General features: G+C 39.0%; 3 protein-coding genes across 8 annotated transcripts; all 3 read left to right on the forward strand.

The window, feature by feature from the left end:
* Positions 1–3,756: 3,756 nt before the first annotated feature.
* On the forward strand, positions 3,757–10,011 carry upf3a (UPF3A regulator of nonsense mediated mRNA decay). Of its 2 annotated transcripts, none has more exons than XM_044217833.1 (10): positions 3,757–3,946; positions 4,741–4,847; positions 4,985–5,091; positions 5,332–5,430; positions 5,595–5,705; positions 5,823–5,878; positions 5,961–6,119; positions 6,231–6,364; positions 7,183–7,483; positions 8,566–10,011. In XM_044217833.1, exons 1-10 carry the CDS (start codon positions 3,806–3,808, stop codon positions 8,752–8,754), a joined length of 1,404 nt encoding a protein of 467 aa, XP_044073768.1. In that variant the 5' UTR covers positions 3,757–3,805; the 3' UTR covers positions 8,755–10,011. The 2 variants fall into 2 exon arrangements, with proteins under 2 accessions (XP_044073768.1, XP_044073769.1); XM_044217834.1 differs by having other exon boundaries at positions 7,183–7,471.
* Positions 10,012–11,040: 1,029 nt separating this feature from the next.
* Positions 11,041–14,286, forward strand: p2ry8 (P2Y receptor family member 8). Its single transcript, XM_044217898.1, has 3 exons — positions 11,041–11,176; positions 12,200–12,519; positions 12,951–14,286. The coding sequence occupies exons 2-3, from the start codon at positions 12,203–12,205 to the stop codon at positions 13,696–13,698; spliced, it is 1,065 nt and encodes a 354-aa protein (XP_044073833.1). The 5' UTR covers positions 11,041–11,176; positions 12,200–12,202; the 3' UTR covers positions 13,699–14,286.
* Positions 14,287–14,430: 144 nt separating this feature from the next.
* On the forward strand, positions 14,431–22,640 carry asmtl (acetylserotonin O-methyltransferase-like). 5 transcript variants are annotated; one of them, XM_044217491.1, is made up of 16 exons: positions 14,431–14,533; positions 15,471–15,587; positions 16,358–16,489; positions 16,585–16,632; positions 16,733–16,797; positions 16,891–16,955; positions 17,243–17,351; positions 17,698–18,007; positions 18,084–18,341; positions 19,763–19,925; positions 20,452–20,651; positions 20,767–20,899; positions 20,981–21,121; positions 21,290–21,412; positions 21,906–22,137; positions 22,411–22,640. In XM_044217491.1, the coding sequence occupies exons 2-15, from the start codon at positions 15,495–15,497 to the stop codon at positions 22,109–22,111; spliced, it is 2,046 nt and encodes a 681-aa protein (XP_044073426.1). In that variant the 5' UTR covers positions 14,431–14,533; positions 15,471–15,494; the 3' UTR covers positions 22,112–22,137; positions 22,411–22,640. The 5 variants fall into 5 exon arrangements, with proteins under 5 accessions (XP_044073426.1, XP_044073427.1, XP_044073424.1 ...); XM_044217492.1 differs by having other exon boundaries at positions 21,906–22,133; positions 22,411–22,637; XM_044217489.1 differs by having other exon boundaries at positions 21,906–22,640.
* The last annotated feature ends 1,582 nt before the right edge of the window (positions 22,641–24,222 follow it).

A 24,222-nucleotide genomic window follows, 5' to 3' on the forward strand; every position in this document is an offset into this window, starting at 1 on the left:
TGGCCTCGCAAGATTTCTGACAGAGGACTGAAAAGAATTATCAGAAGAGTTGTTTAAGAGCCAAGGACCACTTGTGGACAGCTTCAGAAGGACCTGGAATTAGCAGGTACAATAGTTTCGAATAAAACGATAAGTAATGCACTCGACCGCCATGGCCTGTATGCACGCTCACCATGCAAGACTCCATTACTGAAGAAAAAGCATGTTGAAGCTCGTTTAAAGTTTGCTGCACAACATTTGGAAAAGCGTGTGACATACTGGGAGAATATAGTCTGGTCAGATGAGACCAAAATTGAACTCTTTAGATGTCATAATACACACCATGTTTGGAGGTGAAATGGCACTGCACATCACCCCCCAAAACACCACACCAACAGTGGAGTTTGGAGGTGGAAACGTGGTGTGGGACTGTTTTTCAGCATACAGCACTGGCAAACTTCATATAACTGAAGGAAGGATGAATGGAAAAATGTACAGAGACATTCTTGATAAAAATCTGCTGCCATCTACCAGGATGATGAAGATGAAATGAGGGTAGACATTTCAGCAAGACAATGATCCCAAACACACAGCCAAGGAAACTCTCAATTGGTTTCAGAGAAAGAAAATAGAGCTGCTAGAATGGCCCAGCCAATCACCTGACTTGAATCCAATTGAAACTCTATGGAAAGAACTAAAGATCAGAGTTCATAGAAGAGGCCCACGGAAACTTCAAGATTTGAAGACTGTGTGGAAGAATGGGCCAAAATCACACTTTAGCAAAGCATACAACTCGTTTCTCCATACAGGAGGCGTCTTGAAGCAGTCACTACCAACAAAGGCTTTTGTACGAAGTATTAAATGAATTTCAGTAAGCATGTTCAATACTTTTTCCCTGTGTCATTTAACATGATTATACATAACTTAATTTAAGGACATCTATGGTTAGATTTCTTTGCCTGTGTGGATTGCATGGGTTGTTACCAACATCTGGTAAAATTTCATGTCAATAGCACCTTTTAGAAATATATTTACTGAGAAAAATGGTGACATGTTCAATAGTTATTTTATTAGTTCTGGTGTCTAAATGGGTGAGTTACTTTTAAAACCTGTTACAGCATGAAATCTTGCATACTTTCAAACATGTTCTAATAAACCACTAAATGTTTGAATAAATGCTTTGAACAAACAACACAATCATTTTACAGTACGATTTTTAATACTAAGTAAATTTTGTCATCGAGATGCTGTGATAATTATCCAGATATTTGCCCATATAGAATATAGTTATTAGTGATTATAGAATTAAACCATATAGTTGAAATGGTGAAGATTTTGTGGAAAACAAACAATATTTACAATACTATTGTAACTCTTAAATGTTACATCCAACTGTCCTACAACATACATTTATCATTTTGTAATACAAAACTCCTTTTAGTGTGGCTGCACTGAATTAATAGCAGATCAGAGTTCTTTTGCAGCGAAGCTATAACAATGTAAAATAATTTACCATTAATTCCAACCCCTCCAGAGAAAACAATGCCACGTGATGTGTAGGCTACACGTAGTGTGTGAAAAGTGTGTGGGATTTGTTGGGTCTCTGTAAATAATATTATAAAGAGTACGGTCTAGACCTACTCAATAGGAAAAGTGCAATGAGAAAACTTCTGTTATGAATTGGCGCTATATAAATAAAATAAATTGAAACGGACTGGAGCTCAGACCATCCTCTCAAAGGTGATTCGGTTAAGGGGAGGAGTGAGGTCTCCGAGCCTCAAATGAAAACACACTCTCCATCCCCTTTCCGACAGTCACAGGCCAGATACAGTATTTCTCCGTTTACCACCGGGACTTTTTCCCAATGGAGAGCAGTTTTAGTAACTTCAGGAGAGATGGGCTGTACTCCGTCTAAGTCGGCCGTCATTTACACCCAAGACAAGGTCTGCCGGGACATGGACACCTGCTCCACCTTTGTTCCCAGCCTGAAGAGCTCCGTGTCGACACCAGAGAGACCGCGGCTGTGTGTGGAGACCAGCAATGGCAGGCGAACTTTACTCAGTGGTGAGTTTATGGTCAGTTCATAAAGCCAATTTGTGGCGAAGTTGTCCACCAGGCTTTTTAGTAATCCTGCTTAAGAAATTGCTTTCAAATACATTTGTAAGGATTTCATGTCTGGTGTGTGCTCAGAAAAAAAAATAAAAATGCATTCCCCATATGGCGTGCGATGATTGCTTGTGTAAATGGAAAATGTCCTGAAGAAGATATGACAGCATGTTATTCCAGGAAAAAGCAGTGCATCGAATTCAGCCACCACCTTGCTAAATTAACGTCCGATGTTCCCTGCAGTTCCCTGCCGAGATGTCCACGGGCGGTCAGTGAGCCAGTCCTCCTACCCGGAATCCTGGAGCTCTGCAGGCAGCGTCGCTCCAGGCAGCTCGTACAGTGCGAATCAGTTCAGCATGAAGCCCCCCACCCTTAATCCGGACCTGCACGGTGACACCGGGACTGCCTAACTCCAACCTGCAGTTATAGCGTGACACTGGGACATAAATTGTGGAGTACAACAAGTGGGAGTCGGGTTATTTTCACACTACATGTACGTGTTTGCTGCAAAAAAACAACAACAAAAAAACAGTTTCTTAGCCCATCTATGGTGAAAATCGGCCAGCATGTCAGCTGCATGCATTGGATGCGATCTTAAAGAAATAAATGCGTTTCTGAGCTGTTTGAATATTTTATCATTGATTATGATATTTTAAAAAAACAGCTGCACGACCATTAACTAAGTAGTGTTCTGTGTATGCGCTGATTGAATTTGATTCAGATTAATAATACAAAGTATAATCGACAAATAAATGATGATGTATTATTAGAGGTTTAGATAAGACTTTATTCCTCCCATGGGGGAAATTCACATGCTACCCAGCAGAATATAAAGTAAATTACACTGAGCTCCACCTTTACCAGCTGCAACATTAAAGTGATGTACACATTAATGCATCAATAATTATAATCAAATAAAATAATAAACATTATTCTAAAATGGACCGTTTTGCATAATGAGTACTTTTACCTTTGGTACTTTAAGTAGCTAGATTGTTGCTAATACTTTTGTACTTTTACTTAAGTAACATTTTAAATGCCTGACTTTTACTTGTGTTTTACTGTTTTTAACAGAGTATTTCTACCCTGTGGTATTGTACTACTTTTACTTAAATAAAAGATCTACTTCTTCCACCAATACATAAATCTTTGATTCCAATACACTTTTTTATTTTTATTTTATTGATTTATCTATAGTGTCCTTGCCAAGATAGGCAGCAATAACAGCTAGTTACAGACAAGCAACACAAGACAGGTAACTCAAAATATGCCACAAAATCAGAATTAAACAGAAAAGCTTTAAAAGACCTAAATGGCACCTTAAAGCATCCCAAGAGCTGTCTAAAACCATGAAAATAACTAAGGGACAGTACGAGAATTATTGGGGTGGGGAGGGGAGGCTGAATCTTATATTTCATTTTATAAAAATCAGGAGACCCTTCCCAGCCTTATTTATATTTTAGGTGGACTCTCCCCTTGACATTGATAAAAATGAAAATTGTCTTTGTTTCACACCTTTAATAGTAGCTGTGGACGTCTCCGGAGGTATATATATTTTTATTTCTCATATTTTTTTTGTTTTTTGTCCCAGGAGGTATATGCTACAGACAGAGTAGCATTATATCAAAGCTGCCTTTTTAAATCTCTCTCCACTCACGATATTACTATACTCTCGCGAGAACACAGCGACTTAACACGGGCGAGAGGGCGATGGAGAGAAATGAGGTCAGAAAAGGACCAAATGACCGTGGGCAAGGCGAAAAGCGTCGTCGAGATACAGTTTAGAGACATCCCAAAAGAGCAGGAAAACATTCCCGGTAACCCCAAGCAGAGAGAGGAGAAGAAAGAGGTTTTTACTAAGGTGGGTAGTCGAGCGTTTGCGATGTGTCGCATTGTTTACGCTGTATGGAAAACAGACATGGAGGAGGCATGGAGGGAGGTGGGATCATTTCAGCACCGCGGACAGCGGCAGGAGTAGGCTCATTGTAGGATTCACGACGATCCCGCAGTTTCTCCAATCTGTCAGCCAGACCTATAACCTCATATCATCATAGATTTCACATTTCCCTCTGACTTTTTTTTTTGATGCAATGATTTATATTGTTCGTAAATTATGGTGTAACACTCATCTCTCTCTCTCTCAACATTTCACGCCCTGTAATCCCGGTTTTAGACTCCTAAACCCTCATTTACCCTGTAGTAAAAATAGTTGCAAAGGTGTCATGTAAATATGATTAATTCCGTATTTATTACACTATATCGGAGTAATGTTTTAGTGTATAAAATGTCAAAACGTTTGACAGATGTCCATCTGCAGGTCCCAGAGCCCAAAGTGATACCTTCTAAATGCTTATTTTGTCTGTGTACATTTGAGTATCTTACGTTTTTGTATTCTGTTTAAGGCCTTAACATAAAATAACAATTCCCCTTTATATTTTCCTTTAAGTATCTTTAAGGTTACAAAAAGTCATCTTGTATCACTCTATCAGAAAGTATTATATCTGTATACTCAGTTTCAGCTTGTTCCAACCCTTGTTAGTTGAAAAATATTCAAACCCAAGACTCCATGTTTTGTTTTTGTTTTGTTTTTAGCCTAACATATTTGGTATTTACCTTTGGAAACTGAAGAAATAATATATAAATTATTGATTACAGGTGGTGATTCGAAGGCTTCCACCTAACCTGTCAAAGGACCAGCTAGAGGAACAGCTCAGTCCGCTTCCATCCTATGACTATTTTGAGTTCTTTCCAGCTGATCAAAGGTAATCTTGATAAATGCTTTAACCAAACAACAAATAATAATAACTTATTGATGCTTATGATACCAAATCTTGTTGCTTTTTCCCTTACATGAGAATGTTCATGACTTCTCCCTCTTTCTCTTTGGCTCTTTCCACAGTCTTTATCCCCACCTGTTCTGCAGAGCATATATCAATTTTAAAAACCCTGACGATATCCTGCTGTTTAGGGACCGGTTTGATGGTTACGTCTTCATTGACAACAAGGGTATTTCTTGATTTTGTTTAAACTCAGTTTGACTTTGTTGCCAGTATGGTGGTGATGAAGGTGGCCACACAGTGCAATCTGTTCTGCTGTATTAAATGCAAACAAAGAAGTGTTTGTTTTACAGCTACAGGCTGAATTGTGTGGACAGAGAGGTGGCTTTAGCACTTTTGGTGCCATTGTTACTATTTGATAGCTAGTCTGTTAAATGATGACCGGTCTTTTGTTTCAATATTTACTCAGGCCAGGAGTATCCTGCAGTGGTAGAGTTTGCCCCCTTCCAGAAAATCTCAAAGAAGAAGCTAAAAAAGAAAGATGCCAAAGCTGGGAGCATTGAAGAAGGTACTGAAATATAAAGCTTGAGCCATCATTAGAATCTATCTTAGCTTGTAAATCTATTGTTCCTTTGTGGTTTTAAGATGTACAGAAAATCAATATTTGGGATTTTTTGATGATAAAACATGTTGCTTTAATTCATATTCATCTTGGCCCTGAAACTCCCTCAGACCCGGAATATAAGCGATTCTTGGAGAATTACTCCTGTGATGAGGAGAAGTCGATGGCCAACCCTGAGACTCTGCTGGGAGAGATAGAGGCCAAGACCAGAGAGCTCATAGGTACAGTACCATATGCACAGATTATTTTTTTTTATTTTTCTTGTGAATCATAATAATAACTTTCAAGATTCAGAACATGAACGTCTGTTTACTTCTCTCCTTTTCTTTCGGTTTCAGCCAAACGGACAACACCGCTGTTGGAGTACATTAAGAATAAGAAAATTGAGAAACAGGTAAGAAAGAAAAAAAGCTTAAATGGAAACAAATTCACAAATGTGAAGAATCTTTTCTCATGTGCCACATCTCTTCTTACAGAGAATAAGAGAGGAGAAGAGAGAGGAGAGGAGAAGAAGAGAGCTTGAAAAGAAGCGGCAAAGGGAGGAGGAAAAGAGAAAGCGACGAGAGGAGGAGAGACGCAAACGAAAAGAGGCAGAGAAGCAGAAGAAATTGTCTGATAAAGACATCAAAATCAAGGTAACTCTTCATCACTAAAAATCATTTTCATCCTTAGTTGTTTATCCTAGATGTTTGGATTGTGTGGTAGCATGTAGTTATGGAGTTTCCCTGTATTATCTGCATATCCAGCTCCTGAAGAAAAGTGACAGAGACGATGATGTGGATTCAGACAGAATGAAAGACAAAAGTGACATTGGAGAGACAGACAGAGGCAAATGGGAGAAAGCTGGAGGACAAATGAAGTCAAAGGACCCCAAAGACAAGTAAGGATTGTGAAATCCTTCACTGTAGCTGCACAACTTTCTGTTACAGGGGGCTTTCTGTGAGATGTACCACTTTACATTCAGGCATACCTAGGGTTTATAGCACTAGTAACTTTAATAGTAAATCTTTTTGATGCAGCCTGATGGTGTGTCTATCTTCTGCCAATGTGGCTTGCTTTGTCTTTTTAACAAGCTCCCTATTAAAACCGAAGGGACCCTTCCATTTAATAATGGATTCCTTACCTTCTGAAAGAAGACTGTGGAGCTATATAAATATGAATATATAAATATTAACATCTATAACTGCAGCTTGATATCGTAAAATATAAATTGAAAAACCCACAATGTTTTACCAAGGAGATCAATACAGCCTACACTTATAGATATATTTCCATGTTACAATGAAACATCAATCATGCAGTTTTCAGTTAGTAAGGTCAGAGGTCAGTCAGTCTATGGGAAGGGTCTGTCCTGATTAATTGAAGAGCTAGGTGACATTTGTAGAGGATAGATACCAGCCAAAAAGGATCCATAAGTGTGAGCTCACAACCAAATGCCAATCCAAATATTCATTTTATTTATTCTAATGGATAATTGCTGATCTGTAAAGCATTAACATATTATTTCCTAACCACTAATTAAGTGGTAATTAAGTAATTAAAGGCACAATTCGTGAGCCAAATGAAAAAAGGGAGGCAGCCCCAACACCTAAATTCAAAATATAGTGTAAAGTGGTACCAAGAATTCTCATAATAACAACTATGTTTGTGTAATAATTATGTATCTGGTGTCTATGCAATCTCTACTCTGACCACTAGAGGTCAGCCTGAGAGTGACAAGGAGCAGAGAGAGCAACATGGCCGCAGACAGAGAGATAAGGATCACCGTGGGAAAGATGAAGAGAGGAAACGACAGCGACACCACTATGAATTTGACAAGTTTATGCGCCGCAAAGATGAGACAAAATGGGGAAAGGGCTACTGCCAGGACCGAGCCAAGAAAGAGGGGCACCATCATGGCTATTCTTACTGCCCTGATAGTGGAGACAAACTGGGAAAGGAGGACAGGGAGGACCTGGGTAACAGGAAGGAACGCCTCCGAAACAAGGTGAGCGAGAAGGTGAGCATGAGATGGGGGGTAAGGTGACAACTATTTGCTTTGTTTCTCATGATGTAACTGCGTTTCAGATGTTGCATATACTAGTGCAAGTTCTCATACAGTGATAGCACCATTGGTAATCGGTACTGTAGGTAATACACTGACTATGGATAAGTACCTCATACAACCCCACTTCAAAAAACCCAAACTATCCCTTTAATTAACCATATTACATGACATTTAATTTCACAACGAAGAGGCACAGAGTTTGATTCTTGGCTTCAGTCTTTCTGTGTCGAGGCTACCCGTGTTTATATAAGTTTCCTCTAGGTGCTGCAGATTCCTCCCACAGAACAAATACATGCTAATGGGGCAAATGTTAGACCCTTAATTGCTCATAAGGGTAACGGCATGTTTGGCCTGTGAAAAAACTACTATGATGTTAGTCGTGATGGCTCACAGTGAACTGGACGTGACAGTTTGAACCAACAACACACTGAAAGTACTGCTGAATTAAAGGCTGTCAGAATCAGTGCTGAATGTTGTGGCCGCATGAACGACAACATGTTCACTTACTGATGTACATTTGAATGGAGATGTGTCTCCGTACGGAAGTGCCTGGCATTATGGTGCTTCTTCAGGCCTTAATAAACATTGGAATCAAATATAAATGCTATACAAAGCAATCCATTAAACAAATCCATGAAATATAAACCAAATAAAATAAGACTATAGGGGTAAAATGTTTTAACTCACTAGGTTGTCTCTTTGTTCAGCCCTCAATCATGGTTTGGAGAGAAAAGGCTGACAGACCTAAAGGGAGGTTTATTTTTATAACTTTGTGGTAGCGTTTCTGAGCCGTAGCTGAAACTCCTCAGGGAGTTGGGTGTGATATTTGTGACTTAACAGCCTGTGATGTCAGACAACCAGGGTGTTTTCTGTACCTGCTAGCCCAGGGCATGTTGGGATACTTCAGCCCTGTGTGACTTGGAAAAGAATAAGCAGGATAAAGAAAATGAATGAGTATGTATATAAATAATATGAATATTGAAATTGTGTGCTGCTTGTCTCTCCCATGTCCCTGCTCTCTTGTCTCCCTGCAGGACCGTCCAGCCATGCAGCTCTATCAGCCAGGTGCACGCAACAGGAAGCGCATGAGCTCAACAGGCAAAAGCTATGACTGCATCCCTGTGGGCCACTCACCTGAATCCGGGACAGAGCATTGTTATGAAGTGGTCGCTCTGGCAACAGGGCTGGAAAAGGGGTTTGAGAAAAGCAAAGATGAACAGTGAGCAGTCTGGATGTATATAGAAAATACAAATAAATTATTCAGCTTTTCAGCCTAAGTTGATGGTGACATGTTTGATTGGTTATCATTGAGCTTTTAAATATAATATACTTCAGTGAGGGAGAACGGCACTTCAAAAGCAAACAGTCTTTTAGTCATTTTCATCAGTATTAGGTGTAATAAAAGTCAAAACTTTGAATGTTGGTCAATGTTTTTGTTTTGCTGGAGCATGAACATTTTTAGCACACAATAGATATTTTAACTGTCCCACTTTTTCGTATTCAATGAATTATATAGGTATACCATTAAGTTGAATCCTTGGAATAAACCATGTGAAAAATACTGACAACAGGGGCAAACAGTAGTTACCTTTATGATAGCACAACAGTTTATTCGATTTCTCATAATTATTTTGCTTATTTCATGAACTATTTTGGTTCAAATGCACAGATTGATATATGTGTCTTATTTTTTGAAATTGCCTCCTGCTAGCTAGTTTGCAATTTCATCAAAGTTTTGTCACGTGAGGCAGTCCAGTGTCATCCCTTCTGGTCATCGTGTTTTTGAAGTGCGTCCCTCCAAGAGGCAGCTCACGTTTGGTATCCATCAACAATTTGCTGGTGTAACCATGACCTCATCCTCTGCAACAGATCTTGTTACTAAGTCTTTGTAGACTAGATGTTTTTAATAATCCTATAGATTTTATTAAAATGGCATATAATGTAAGTAGAACTTACAAACAATGGATGTAGAAAATTTAACAGATGAAATCCTGTGTGTATTTTTGTGTGTAAAGGTGAAAGAGGATAAGAATTATTGATGAGGAGGACAATGTCAACGCGTTGTCAACGTCAATGTTTTAGCGCTTTTCCAAATTTTTATGTGTCTTATTACATTTGGTCCATCTCATTCTAAAGTGTCATAGAAAGAATCTTATTGTGTGAAAAGCTTTGTACATGATCACCCACGAGCCAAGAAGAACATGTTCTCTACATTTCTATAAAGCATTTCCTAGAAATAAAATGTAAAGTTGCAAAGTAAGACAGATAAGTGAAAACAATGAATTTTCTATGCTGTGTGCATGGTTTTCTATTGATTCAGTCAACGTAATGTAATGGGAAAGCCACAAATATTGATAAAGTAATATGGTCTGTTTAACAAGCCTTATATTACCTTTGCACATGACCTAACATTTGTCTGTCATACCTCTTGTATCATTGTTTTCTTTAAATTGTGAGAAAATAAAGCTCTTCTACCGTTATAAAAGACTAAACGGTTTTTCAGTCATTGTGGTAGTTTTATGACAGTTTGGGTGAGGCAGCATTTGTTCGCAGCACTGGCCATAGTACACATTTACAAATGGCAGATATGAGTCAGTTATAGTTAGCAATGTATGAATACACAGCGGTATCTTGCAGTAGCATTAGTGGGTGTAGACATGCCTGGCGGTTTCATTAGTGATAGTGTAGGCAGATTATCCAAAGCTTAAATAAATCTCAGCCTTTTTACTCTCTAAGATCAGTGGTACGGTAGGTGATATACTATCTTGTTTAATTCTTGTTCTCTATTTCAATAATCAGACTAATCTCACAGATGGTGTCTGCTACACCGTCAACCAGATAAAGCAGAACCGTCTTAATCAACAGGAAGCCAGCAGCATAAGAACACACCCCATGAATCTTGTGAGCGATGAGTTGAAATTTGGTGCTCTCACTTCACTTTACAACAACACTTTAATACAGCACACGTGTGTGTGTTTGTGTGAGTGTGTGTGTGTGTGTGTGTGTATGTGTGAATTGTAGAGGATAGTGGGTATTTACTGACACCTCAAACCCTTCTTATGGTGACTTGGCACTACTTAAGATACATTTAATAGTCTTTATTCTTTGTGACTCAAATCAGTCTCAACTCACATATATGGATTTATTTCTTCTGCATTTGCATTCATGTCACAAGTATCTGACATCTTCCTTGTGGTTCTTTCCATTTACATCACAGCAGTGATATGACTGATAATGTGTAAAAGTGAAAGTAACACTCTTTGACATGTCAGGAACTCCCAAGACTTTCCCATGTGTAACTGTATAGTTTTAGAGATTGTAGGGATAATTCATAAACCACATGGTGAGGAATAAGGCAATCACGCAGGTAATCATGATGAGTAAATGTGTGTTCTCGGTGCAGTGACTATGTGGGGAGTCTATGACATGTGCGTGTCTTACTAATCAACTAGTCATTGCCTGAATGTAACGGATGGCTGTTTCTGAAGTTGGTAGAAAATTGTCACATGATCCATTTCCTCTCTCTCTCTCTCTCTGGCACTGTAACCCCATTTCCTCAGCAGTTACAATATCGGTACCTCCATCTACAACTGGCACTCATATGTCTACCTGTCTCTTGTCTTGTCTGCCTCCATGTTCATATAGGTGAGTGTTCAACCGACTTTTACTGAGATTTATCAGGAGAAGTGCTAACCTTATGATCAATATATTTTTTACATTTTTAATATTGACTTGAAATGGGTCTCACACTCAAATAAATTTGTTGTGAAAGTATAAATGTATAAACATCATAGCATAAATATACTGTACATAGGTTAAAGAAATGCTTGATCCCATTACAGTGATACAACTGATAATCGTCCAGGGAGAAAGAAGAGAAAATAAATAAACCTAACAAACTTAATTATTATTTTTAGAAGAAGAAGAAAAAACACATTTTAAGCCAAATTGCAATGTAATATGTTTTTCTGATATGTTACCAAAAAATGTTGTTAATATCCTGATCGTTGCAGTAATGGTGTACTTTCCATTGCATAACTTCCAGTGAAAATTACAATGTGTCTGCTGATTCCACCTCCATTTGGATTGTGGTAACCCTACCCCATTACCACTACTATGTGCACCACGTGTGAGAGAAAGTGTTTGTATCCACTACCCGCATTGAAGGGTTAAGATGATACTGGAGTGTGAGACTAAGATGAAATTCAGTTTAGTCTCAACCCCCAGTTTAAGCCATTTATAATATAATCATTGGCACTTGTGATTTTTTACATGTGTGAATCGAACGCGAGCTACCCACAGACAGTTGGCACCCCTCACTTTCTAGTCGAACATGTCCTTTTCCTGTGTGAAAACTCCACCCGACACATGTGCTACTCTCACGCAAACAAAAACACAGACTAATGGAGTTATGCCATATCTGCTACAGAATCTGTTTCACACCTTGAGATCAAACATTTTTGCACATGTAAAAAGAGAATTGCATTCAGTTGAGTGCATCACTCTAGACAAAGTTTTTTTTTTTATGTTGGTTGATGTTTTATGCTTTCTCAATCAGATATTAAACAATTAACAAACAATCACATGATGTGCATAAATTAAGATTAATATAATATAGCTTTATTTCCACCAGCATTTTGTAAGTCTTTGTTAAACCCTGGCACACAGGTGATGGGAGGCCATTTCCATCCAATCATGACAGGGAATTCCAGCAACATCAGTCTTGACAACGCTACCCTGTCGATGCTTCAGGATGTGAACACCAGCATTGCCACCTCTGTCATCTACATGATAGTCACTGCCATTAACCTGGTAGGAAATGGCCTTTCCATGTGGCTTCTCCTCTTCCGTACCTCCCCCAAGACTCCCTCCATCATCTTCATGATTAATCTCACCCTCACCGACTTGGCCCTTGGCGCTGCCCTGCCCTTTCAGATCGTCTATCAGCTCAAAGGATACCACTGGAATCTGGGACCCAAGATGTGCAGGTATTCTTTATGATTACAGGATGAGGGTAAAGTATTGATATAGTATTGATGTCTTTAATAGAAATCCACAAAAATGTGGACAACCTTGTGTTTGTCAGGCCAAGCGTTATTTTTGCAGATACTCAGTGTACATCCATAGTCCACTAGTTGGACTATGGATGGCACATAACCCCCCATAAAACCACAAATGGTCTTTTTTAAACCTCGGTTTAAATAAACAACATATAACCTGTTAATTAATGAGCTTTTCAGGTGCTGGTAGGTGGATTTTATTACTTTAGGACAGAGCCAAGCTAACTTTTCCCCCCGTTTCCAGTCTTTATGCTAAGCTAAGCTTACCTGCTGCTGGCTTTAGCTTTATATGTTTAATGATCATTTTGCTTTAACCAGAGATTAAATAAAACACTCTTCTTCTATGTATCCACCTACAGTTTACTGACCCTCGTCTTCTACACCAATATGTACTGTTCCATCCTGACCATGATGGCCATTGGAATTGACCGCTACCTGGGCATCGTCAGGCCTATGCTGTTCAGGGAGACCAGGGAGAAGAAGTCCATCGCTGTCATCAGCTGCCTTCTCATGTGGGGTTTGGTCCTGAGCGTTCTGTATCCACTGATGACCACAGACCTGACCTTTCACATTCCTAAACTCAGGATTACCACATGCTTTGATGTGTTGAAGAAAGACATGCTCCCGACCGTGTCAGCCTGGGCGGCCTTTCTCTTCAGCATGGTGTTTGTCCTCTTCCTCTTCCCTTTCTGTGTCACGACATTCTGTTATGTCAGTGTCATACGCAAACTGGCCAGAGATTCCAAGACCGCCCAGAAAGAGAAAGCAATACGTCTGGCTATCATTGTTCTCCTGGTCTTCACCCTCTGCTTTGCTCCCAGCAACATCCTCCTGTTCGCTCATTCTGTGCTGAGACTCTTCTATAAGCAGTCTCTCTACACGGCCTACAAACTCTCTCTCTCTTTCAGCTGCCTGAATAGCTGCCTCGATCCGTTCATTTACTACTTTGCATCCAAGGATTTCCGACAAAAGCTGAGACAGATAATGAATCTGCACAGCCTGAGTAGTGCGGACTCAATGAAGATGGAGCATAAAGAGAGTTTGTACTCGGCACATTACACTTTCGAGGAGAGAAAACAGCAAGGTGACACTGATGCCACAGTATGATACAGCACAGCATAGCGAGACGGAATGAGAGAAAAAAGAAAAAAGAGTAAAAGAGACATGAGAAAGGCAGTGAGAGAAAGATAGTGTGTGTTAAGTGTTGCCCTGAGTGTGTCAAGACCTTACAATGTCTTTGGGTCAAATTTCAAAAACAGTTTACTTCAGTTTTATTATGTGCACCACAGAACAAATGAACATGGACAGCAGCTGAGTCTCTTTGCAAACTTAATCATTATTCTTGCATTACCCTATGTGTTATTGAGTGAAAAAACAGTTATTGTATTTGTATTTTAATGTCTGCCACAAGCTTCATAACAGTTATTTTGACAAAATATATAGCATGCACCAAGTGTAGATAAAATGTGAATGAAATATTTGTATTATATAATCCTTCTCTGCCCGAACAGTCGACTTTTTTGCATTCTGAACATTATATTTGTACATATCTCTGTAAATCACTGTGTACTGTGTTTACCTATGAATGGGTGTAGGTGACCTTTTCACCTTATGTAGCTGGAAATTTGTCTGTTCTTATTTTAATTTTCTGTTTTCTTCTACTAAAAAATAAATGTATTATTAGTATTCTTCTTATTATTGTTGTTGTTGTTATTGTCATATTATTAATATTAGAAGCAGTAGTAGTAGTAGGAGTAGGAGTAGTAATAGTAGTAGAAGTAATCTAGTAGCTGCATGTTGCACTTGCATGCTACTAACAGTGTGCGAATGGTGGGTCCGCCCACATTATGAAACGTCATCACGTATGCGCTGTCACGTCACGTTGGTCGTCCTAGCAAGCAGCTATACAGAGCTATCCCCGTCAGATTCTTGATTTGTGCAGGTAAGAGATACACTGCATAGCTATTATAATATAACTTAACGCTCACACCACTATTTTTTAATGACTTTGTTTATTCTACTGTGTCCTTTTTTTGTGTGAACTCGCTAACCAAACGTTACAGTAACATTTCGATCGCAGGAGCTTTTTCTTCTAGTTAACTACAGAACTTAAAATCCACAGAACAACCCATATTAGCTGATAGCTAACACCAGGTTAACATATTCAGGATAGCAGAGTTGTGAACTATGTATGTCGTATGTTATATTATTAGGTTATATGCTTAAAACATTATTATATAACCTTAAGCTAATAACTTTGGCTACTTTCAGAGAAGCCACATGTTGCCACAGTAAACACATTAGCATCAGACAGTTATTTGGAAAAGCTGTAACTGTTTACATGGCTACCTTTATGCATGAAGTCACTCTATGTAAATGCAGTGAGTGGATATGTCTTTACAGTACTGACAGCAGCAGCTCATTGTCTTTTTTGAATGTATTAGTCTTTAAGAGAAATGTTGGCCTAGGGCTGCACGATTACGATTAGGCTACTTTGATTATAGACTGATCGTTTAAAATGCCCATTAAAATATCTCCGAGCACAAAGTGATGCCTTTTAGATAGCTTGTTTTGTCCAACCAACTGTCCAAAACCCCAAATATACAATTCAAAATGATTTAAATCAGAGGAAAGCAGCAAGTCCTCACATTTGAGAAGCTGGAAACAGTGCATGTTTGTTAATTTTCCTTGATGAATTACAAATGATTAATTGATATCAAAATTGATGTTATGTCGATTGACTAATTAATTCATCAACTAATTGTTTCAGCACTATATTCACCTGTCCTCAGTGACAGTGCATAACTGAACAGCTGCAGTCATCTCTTTTACATAAATTAGGCCACATCTATAATGTTTAACTCTGTTCATCACCTTAGGGGAAGTTAGACAAGAAGGCCACCATGGTGCTGAACCCTGTCATTTCCAAGCTCGCTGGTAAACTGGTCGTGCTGGCAAGTGCTTCTCCTAGGAGACTGGAGATTCTCCGCAATGCAGTATGTTTCCCTCTGGTTAAACTCGTAGGAATTGTAGATATATCACAACAGCTGCACATTTTGTTTGATTGTGAACACATAAAATTGTACATATCGAGTTAAGCTGGAACAAGGTTTCTCTTTTCTGAAATCTTGCCTTCAGCAATTAGATACTTGTCAAGCTGTCATGTGAATCTATGCATCATATAAACACCGCCTAGATCATAGTTATGGATTTTTATACACAAAATAATAATATATCAAACAAATTTAGGTTTATGTGTCTTGTAAATCTTTCATGATCCAATCACTGTATCAGGCAAGCTCATGTGCAGTCCTAACAATATGGTTGAGAAACCTTAGGCTGAATGACCAATAAATAATTTGTCACATCTCTTACTTTGACTTATAATGTCTTCACTGATAATGAACATAATGATAATGAACCCATAAATTAGCCGGACTTATATATTGGCCAATATTATCTTATGGCAGATATATCTTATATATATATATATATAAAGTTGGTCGAAAGGTAACAAGAAATTGCAGTACAGAAGATGTGTGATGTGTTCGAGGTAGTTTAGAAACAGTGTTGCTGTTTGTTCACCAGAGAGCATTGACAAGTTTATTTTTCAACTGTAAAATATCCCACTCAGTACATATTTTGGTCACAGTTCTTTAAACAAAATATGTTTATGTAAAAGGCTGATTCAAATACTGATATCAGCTTAAAAAAATCCAGTGTGGAGTATAACTTTATTGTTGCATTTTTCTCTCCTATATTTCAGGGCTTACAGTTTGAGATGGTACCATCTTGGTTCAAAGAAACTCTTGACAAGGGACTTTTCAAAGCACCTCATGAATATGCTGTTGAGACAGCCAAACAGAAGGCCCTGGAGGTGGCCAGGAGGATGCCCTTTGTGAGTTAAGCTCATCTGTGTATGACAGTATACAGTCTATATATTATCCTGTTGAATGACACATTGATAACATATTGTGTATTAATTTGCTTTAGAAACACCTGAAGACTCCAGACATAGTAATCGGAGCAGACACTATTGTGGTAAAAGGAAAAAAGAATAACTGTATTTTATCTGCTTACTCTCTGCAATATAGGTTGTATGTTTTTTTTATTCACTCTTCATTGTTTTTCAATTCCACAGACTGTAGATGGCATGATTCTGGAGAAGCCAGTGGACAAACACGATGCTTACAGGATGCTGTCAAGGTCAGTGTCATTTTCCCTGTTTCTGAGATAACAGAAACCGAAAACAGACAGGATATTTTTACAGTTTCTCTCTTCTTTATTTTTATGTTCCAGCTTGAGTGGTAAAGAGCACAGTGTCTTTACTGGTGTAGCTATTGTCCTCTGCCATGAGAAAGAAAGTAAGTTACAACTGAATAATGGTTAGAATTTGTTTTCTATAGAAATTTGATGAAGCAAACTTGTTAGAACAGTTAAGCCCTTTGAGGTACTTTTTTATTTTCTATTTCTTAAATGTCCAGTAAGAATATCTGCGCGGAAAAGCTATACAGTATTGTAGGTTGATTTCATACCAGTTTTGCAAATATATGTGGATAAATATATAAATAAATAAAATTAATACATGGGAGGGCCAAATGTAGCGTTTCCATCAATGGGCACGTTTCATTTTTTAAACCTCCCTTCTCAGACGAAGAAGTGGATTACCAGTTGATTGACTTCTACGAAGAAACAAAGGTGAAGTTTGCTGATCTCTCAGAAAATATGCTGTGGGAGTACATCAATAGCGGTGAACCAATGTGAGTATGAACGCTTGAACTGTCACATATGCACATATGTAATAGCTATTATCTCTTGGTGTAACCTAACCAAGCATTTGATCAATGGAGGTCATTCAAGTGGTTGTGGGCCCCATGAACCTGTTGATTTTTGGACTTTGATGCCTGAGTTTTGTGTTTGCTTTGGCCTCTTGGACAGGCCAGGGATTGTGTCAGCAAGAAATAAAATCTTGACTTTGGTCAGCAAGAGTGTATTGTTTGATTTGTTCTGCACATACAACCCCTTTATGTATGTGTGCAGATGTTTTTGTCTTAATCTTAGTGTAAATGTTGCTGTATAAGTAAAATGTTTGTCTGTGTGTGTCAGGGACAAGGCTGGCGGCTATGGTATTCAGGCTCTTGGTGGCATGCTAGTGGAATATGTCCATGGAGACTTCCTCAATGTTGTGGGTTTCCCCCTCAACCACTTCTGCAAACAGCTTGACCTTATTTACAACCACTGTACTTCCCCCTTGGACGAGGAAAGTCCATCTGTCTGCCTGAGCCACAACGGCACTCACACCTCCTCAATACTCATTCAGCCCCCATCCAACCTGCCAGCTCAGTCTAGCCACAGTTCCAGCTCTTCAGCCAAACACAACCCCTCATCCAGCCCTTCAGCCAGTCCCGTCCATAAGGTTAGTTTTTCTCAGCCTATGAGCACAATCTGTTACCTTTTTGTCATTATTTTTAAGTAACAGTCTCCCCTTATAGGTGAAAAAGAACAGCAGTGAAAGTGAAGTGGGTGAAAGTTCCTGGATCTTGGTCAACAGCCTGTCTAAACATACAGATGATAGAGAGGCTGAGTTCCAAGACTCTGAGAATACAACATTACCACTGATAACCAGCAGAGGACAGTTGAGCTCAATGACTGAGCTCAATGTGACAGAGCAAGAGGACAGTGATCCCCTAGTGAAAAAAGAGGACTTGCAGCAAATCATTGAACTGATGGATGGATTCAAAGCCTCAAAGGTAATTAGAGATTAATGTAAATTCCTATATTGTTAAAGCTCTATGTGATGTGTTTTCATAGTGAAATATAACTTTTAATTATTGACATTGTTGTAGTTGATTTCTAGAGGATGTAATGAAGCATTTAGCTCAACTTAAAGAAATAGTCCAACATTTTGGGAAATACACTCGCTTTCTTTCCATAGGCGCAGTTTGAACTTTAAGGTTGGGGGTTCACAAAAAACAAATCTAGACGAAATGTAATGTGTATATCAGAGGCTTCGTTTACATGAAAATTAATAATCAGGATACCCGCAGGTGCATTTTCATATCCCGACTAATATGCTCAATGAGTGATGGAATATTGCGAGAATTACTGTAGAAACCGAACTTGCACAAACTGCAAAACCCGATGAGCCTTACAGGCTCGTTGATAGACCTACCCCGTGGCGTCTAATATGAACCATAGCATATGCTGTATGTTAAGACACAGAGAGGTCTGTAGTGTATTGGGATCTCCACCAGGTGGCAGCGTAGGGTTGGGTGATGTCTACCAAATTGGCATATGATGATGTCCACAGTAAAACATCGTGATGGACGATGACATCAGTGGTATGGCTCCTTTTAAGGGACAGGGCAGTGTGGGTGAGCGAAAAAGAGAGTGACGGTGACTGTACTCAGAGCAGACAGGTGTTGGTGATTGGAGCAGAGGGAAAGGTTAGCAGTGAAGTTGTCTAGTGGCAGTAAATGTACAGTGTAGGTTACAGTGTGCCCATTTTAAATCACGATGATATGATGGTAGAGAGAGACAATGGCACTGCTGAATCGGTCCAACCCTACTAGGCTATAAATGCTGTGTGTACATTAGGGACAGCATATGTAGACTATGGCCGCTAGCTAAGGGAAGCAGTGGCTGTCTGTCCCAACCTCTTGACTCAGTCTCTGCACTGGCAGTTTCTTCTCTGGGCCTAGCTGGTGTTGTTAGTTTCGCAAAGAAACAGCTTATATCCATTATTTGATCATGTCAAAAAGTCTTCTTTCAAGGCAGTGGTGGTGAGCTGAAGAAGCGCGTAACCGCTCCTTCTTTGCCTGTTGTGGGTACGCGTGTGAGAGTGCCCATGCAGGCTACTATACCACAGAATTAGACCAGAACAATGTTTTATGTAAATAATCAAAGTCACACAAATTAGTTAACCCTTAGTATGTATTATTATAGAGCAAAGCATTACAAACAATTATTAATTCTGTGTTATTATAAAAATGATAAAATTTAAATCCATACATGCATTTTTGGCTATGGCCACTAGGGGGTTCAGTGAGCCCCCTGAACAAGCGCAACGCAAACTGCAAACATCAGGTAATTTAGAATCACATATCACATTCACATAAATAAAATTGCACTTTGCTTCTGTATCCATTCTGCTTTTCCCAAAATGTTCCAGGCACTATTCACCGCATCCAAATTGTGTGTGTTCGACCTGCTACAAAGCAGGCCAGGGCTGGATGCAGAGCAGGTAGCCCAGGAGATTGAAGCCTCTGCGAAGGGGACTGAATGCCTGCTGGAAGCCTGTGTGTCTCTGGGACTGTTGAAGAGCAAAACGAGAAGTTCGTCAGCACTCATCTGTGTTGATCATTACATGATGATCACTTTTTCACACCTTAAAGGGACAGTTCACCCCAAAATCAAAAATACATATTTTTCCTCTTACCTGTAGTGCTATTTATCTATCTAGATTGTTTTAGTGTGAGTTTTGGAGATATCGGCTGTAGAGATTTCTGTATTTTTTTAATATAATGGAACTATATGGCACTCAGCTTGTGGTGCTCAAAGTGGCAAAAAAATACATGTGTCTTGCCAGAAATCATGACCCGGTTACTCAAGATAATCCACAGATTTGTTGTGAGCAGTTTGATGTAGGAACTGTTTTCCTTCTATAGTCTTTCGATAGTTAGATAGTTTCTTTCGCCCTCCAGCCTATTTATTCAAAATTAACAAATCGCCTCCTGACTACAGATAAGAGGAAAAATATGTATTTTTGATTGTGGAGTGAACTGTCCCTATAAAGAGATATCATTTAATATTTAACTTAAAATGAACCTCTCACTTGTTTTATGGTGTCTCTGCTCCCAGCATGCCAGAAGCCAGAGTACGAGAACACAGCTCTAGCCACGCAGTTTTTGCTGTCAGATGCTCCTTTTTCGCTGCAGGGCTACATCAAGCATTGTAATGACACAGTGTGGCCTCTTTTCTCCCACCTTGAGAATGCTGTGCGGCAGGGAACCAACCAGCATGAGAAGGCTTTTGGCAAGAAATCGAAGGATATGTTTCAGGTGATTATCTCCAAGTTCAGCTTCAGATGGATAAAATATGGGAGAAAAACATGAAACTATTTTACAGGTGCTATTTATTTATTTGTTCCTCTATGTCATTTGTTTCTAATTAAAGGATACTTTCTACAACAGTCAAGAAGTCAAACTGAGATTCATGAATGCCATGCACAGCATTGCTAAAGTTACAGGAAAAGCTGTAGCAACAGCCTTTGACCTCTCCAGTTTTAAAACTGCCTGCGACCTTGGAGGTAAAGACAGAATGTAAAGGTTAAAATAGTGTCCTTGACTAATAAACCATTCTTTCACATGTAATCTTTTTTTTTTTCCAGGATGCACTGGTGCCATGGCCTATGAGTTTACTAAAGCCCATCCTGGGTTGTCTGTGACAGTGTTTGACTTGCCAGCTGTTGTTGAGATGAGTGAACATTTCCATCCTCTGCACACAGACAACAGAGTATCATATGTAGCAGGTCAGTTTGTGTATCTGCATCAAAATACAGTCTTGACTGTGGATGTTTAATGATAAAATGTTGGCTAATGCAGTGTAATTAGCTTATTCTGTGGGTTTTGGATATCAAAGTAACAACTCACTCACTCTGTGACCATAACTCATAGCTTTGTTCTCTCTGCATAAACAGGAGACTTCTTTAAAGATGAGTTGCCCAAAGCAGACTTGTACATCCTGGCGAGAATTCTCCATGACTGGCCTGATGAGGAAGTGCATATTCTGCTAAGTAAAATTGCAGATGTGTGCACACCAGGTAAAAGCTATTTAGTTTTTTTTATCTTTTATACTACATATTTTCACTGAACAATGAATGCTAACATAATTCCAAATGTATTATTGACATATGCTTAGTATAATGTTCTCAGTCATGTGCCAGTGAAACTTAGGACTCTGCAGTTTTCCATTTCAACAGCGACACTGTAGCAATAGATTTCACTGATTAGCTTCCACATTCTGGTAAAATCATATGTAAAATCTGCTGCTGTTTAGTTTCAGTGTAAGACTCAGTGGGACTTGGTTGAGAAACACAGCTGTAACCTGTTATTGTGACATGTAAAACAACACTTTGCAAGAAGCTGGCTAGTTCAAAGCCAAAATACCAACTTGATGCTAGTTTTGTTGTTCTTGATTTTGTTCTTTGCCTAAAGCAAAGGAATGCAAGGGGATAAGGGATTACAAAACCACCACTATTGTGCTCTAAAGTTGTACATCTGCATACACATCATGCCCTTGCACCATTATGCCAGGCTGTGGACTCCTGCTAAGTGAGATCTTCCTGGATGAAGACAGAAGGGGCCCGAGTCGTGGGCTGCTCCAGGCCCTCAGCATGAGCGTGGGGAAACAGAGGAGTGCGACAGAATACAGTCTGCTTTTGAAGAGCCATGGTTTCATAACAGCACATGTCAGACATACAGACAACCTCCTGGATGCCATGCTCTGTATCAAAGCGTGACTGACACCCTCAACACTATATGGAAGGTCTTGTGATATATACTGTAGTAACTTTTGCCAGAATCAAGGACTAAGGTCAGGAATGTTTTTAAGTGTGAGTCTGTAAACCAGCCTCTTGCCATTAAAAGGAGTCTTTGTTTTAACATTTACTTTTTTGTATTGTGTAAAGACAGATTAAGTGGAAAAAAATATGTTTTAAGTATTGGAAACAAATTGTATTATTATTATTATTATTATTATTTTGTTATAATTTTTCTACTCATTATAAGGTCTTGAACAATCTCTTTTGTTGGCCCCTAGGATGTGCAGTGCTCATAGCTGAGACCATGTTGGATGGACTGACACCCTACTCTGCTTTGCAGTCTCTGAACATGCTTGCCCAGACTGAGGGGATAGAGAGGACAGAGAGCCAGTATGCAGACTTGCTGAGCAAACATGGATTTGGTGACACGCGTGTGGTTCACACTATGAACTTCCTTGATGCTTTTATTGCCATTAAAATGTGACATGTGAATCATGCACACAAATCATCATGTCTTGCATTCATTTGATTACAAATGACAGGCGGTCTTTGTTCAGTTTTTTGCCTTTTTATCGGTAGTGGAAGAAATAACGAGACCCTTTACTTAAGTAAAAGTAGTAATACCACAATAGATAATACCAAATTTTACTAGTATTATCAGACAAATATAGTCGAGCATCAAAAGTAAAAGTAGTCATAATACAGGATGGCCCCTTTCAGAGTGTCATAAAATGATGTACATAAAATTTGATTATTATCACTGATTCATTAAGGTGTAAACTGAAATGTAATTTAATGTATAGGTAAAGGTGGAGCTAATTGGAATTATTATTTTATATACTGTAGGGTAGTTAACTATATATGTTGAATTACTATACATGTATCATCCCTTTCACTTGCTGCAGGAATGATGCACACCTGGTGTTGAATGCAACTGTGCACAACAGTGGAACAGTGACACGGATAACAGCTATCTAACCACTGGTATCCTGCTTGTGGTGCAGCTACTGACTTGGTGTGCTATGTAAGCTGATATACAACTATGCAATATTCTGCATTAGAATAAGTAAAGTGTGTTTATCAGTAAAATGACACCAGGCTCACTGTCATACTTACAGATTGTGAAATCAGATCTGAGCTTGCCTTGTACATGAGCACTAAAGGGACATTGTGCATCATCCCAAAAGCAAACTGATCCTTGTAATGTGGAAATAGTTTTATTTTATTCACATATTTTTGTCCACCCAAGCACTCAACTTTGCTTTAAGAAAGTACATATCTGGGATCGGACAAGAACACAAAGTTGAGACACTTGTAACTTGCATTCTGATGGTGCTGCTGGAGTTACATCCCTGGATCTCTGCAACCCACCAGATTTTAATGTGGGCAAAGTAGCTGCTGTTCAGGTCAAATGGGATGAGGAGCTTGTATGAGCAGGGCTTCATTGTTTCTGTATTGGGGTGATCTTTATTTACAACACAGGACTGCCTATACTTGCGTATCTATGATACAGTTAAAAGTAAAAAAAAAATCTTTCTGTGATTTTTTTTTTTTTTTAGTGTGTAGCTTCCTCATTCTAAAAACACTCACACTGTGCCGGTCAGCTGGATGACGGCTGTAGCTGGAGAGAGCATTCTGCCTCTTGAACACTTTGAAGTGCCATAATGATGCAATCTGGATGCAATGGGAGAAAGATGATTAAAGAAGAAATAATAAATTCTTAGCGTTATGGCCTAAGTAGGATGCCATTTTGGTACACTGATGTTTTGTCTCCCAAGCGGACATGACTTCATGTTTACTTCAACTTTATTGGAGGCTGGAGGAAGATTGCCAGCAGCGAGGGAGGCTAAGCCTTCTGCAATGGGGCCCTGTCAAACATACTCTGAGGAATGGGTGGAGCAATCGTCTTGGTCTGTATGATGGGTTCAGTACATTTTTCTAAGTTGACCCTCTTTCCCCCACCCTTACAAACTGGTACATCTCACAGCTTTAAGGTCCTCCTGTCCTCCCAAAGCAATTTTAGTATACATTATTGCCCCATTTGGTCTGTTTGACTATAATTGTCCTTTTTGCAAAGAATGATCAAACTA

Source organism: Siniperca chuatsi, linkage group LG12 (assembly GCF_020085105.1).
Source record: "Siniperca chuatsi isolate FFG_IHB_CAS linkage group LG12, ASM2008510v1, whole genome shotgun sequence".
Lineage (NCBI taxonomy): Eukaryota > Metazoa > Chordata > Actinopteri > Centrarchiformes > Sinipercidae > Siniperca > Siniperca chuatsi.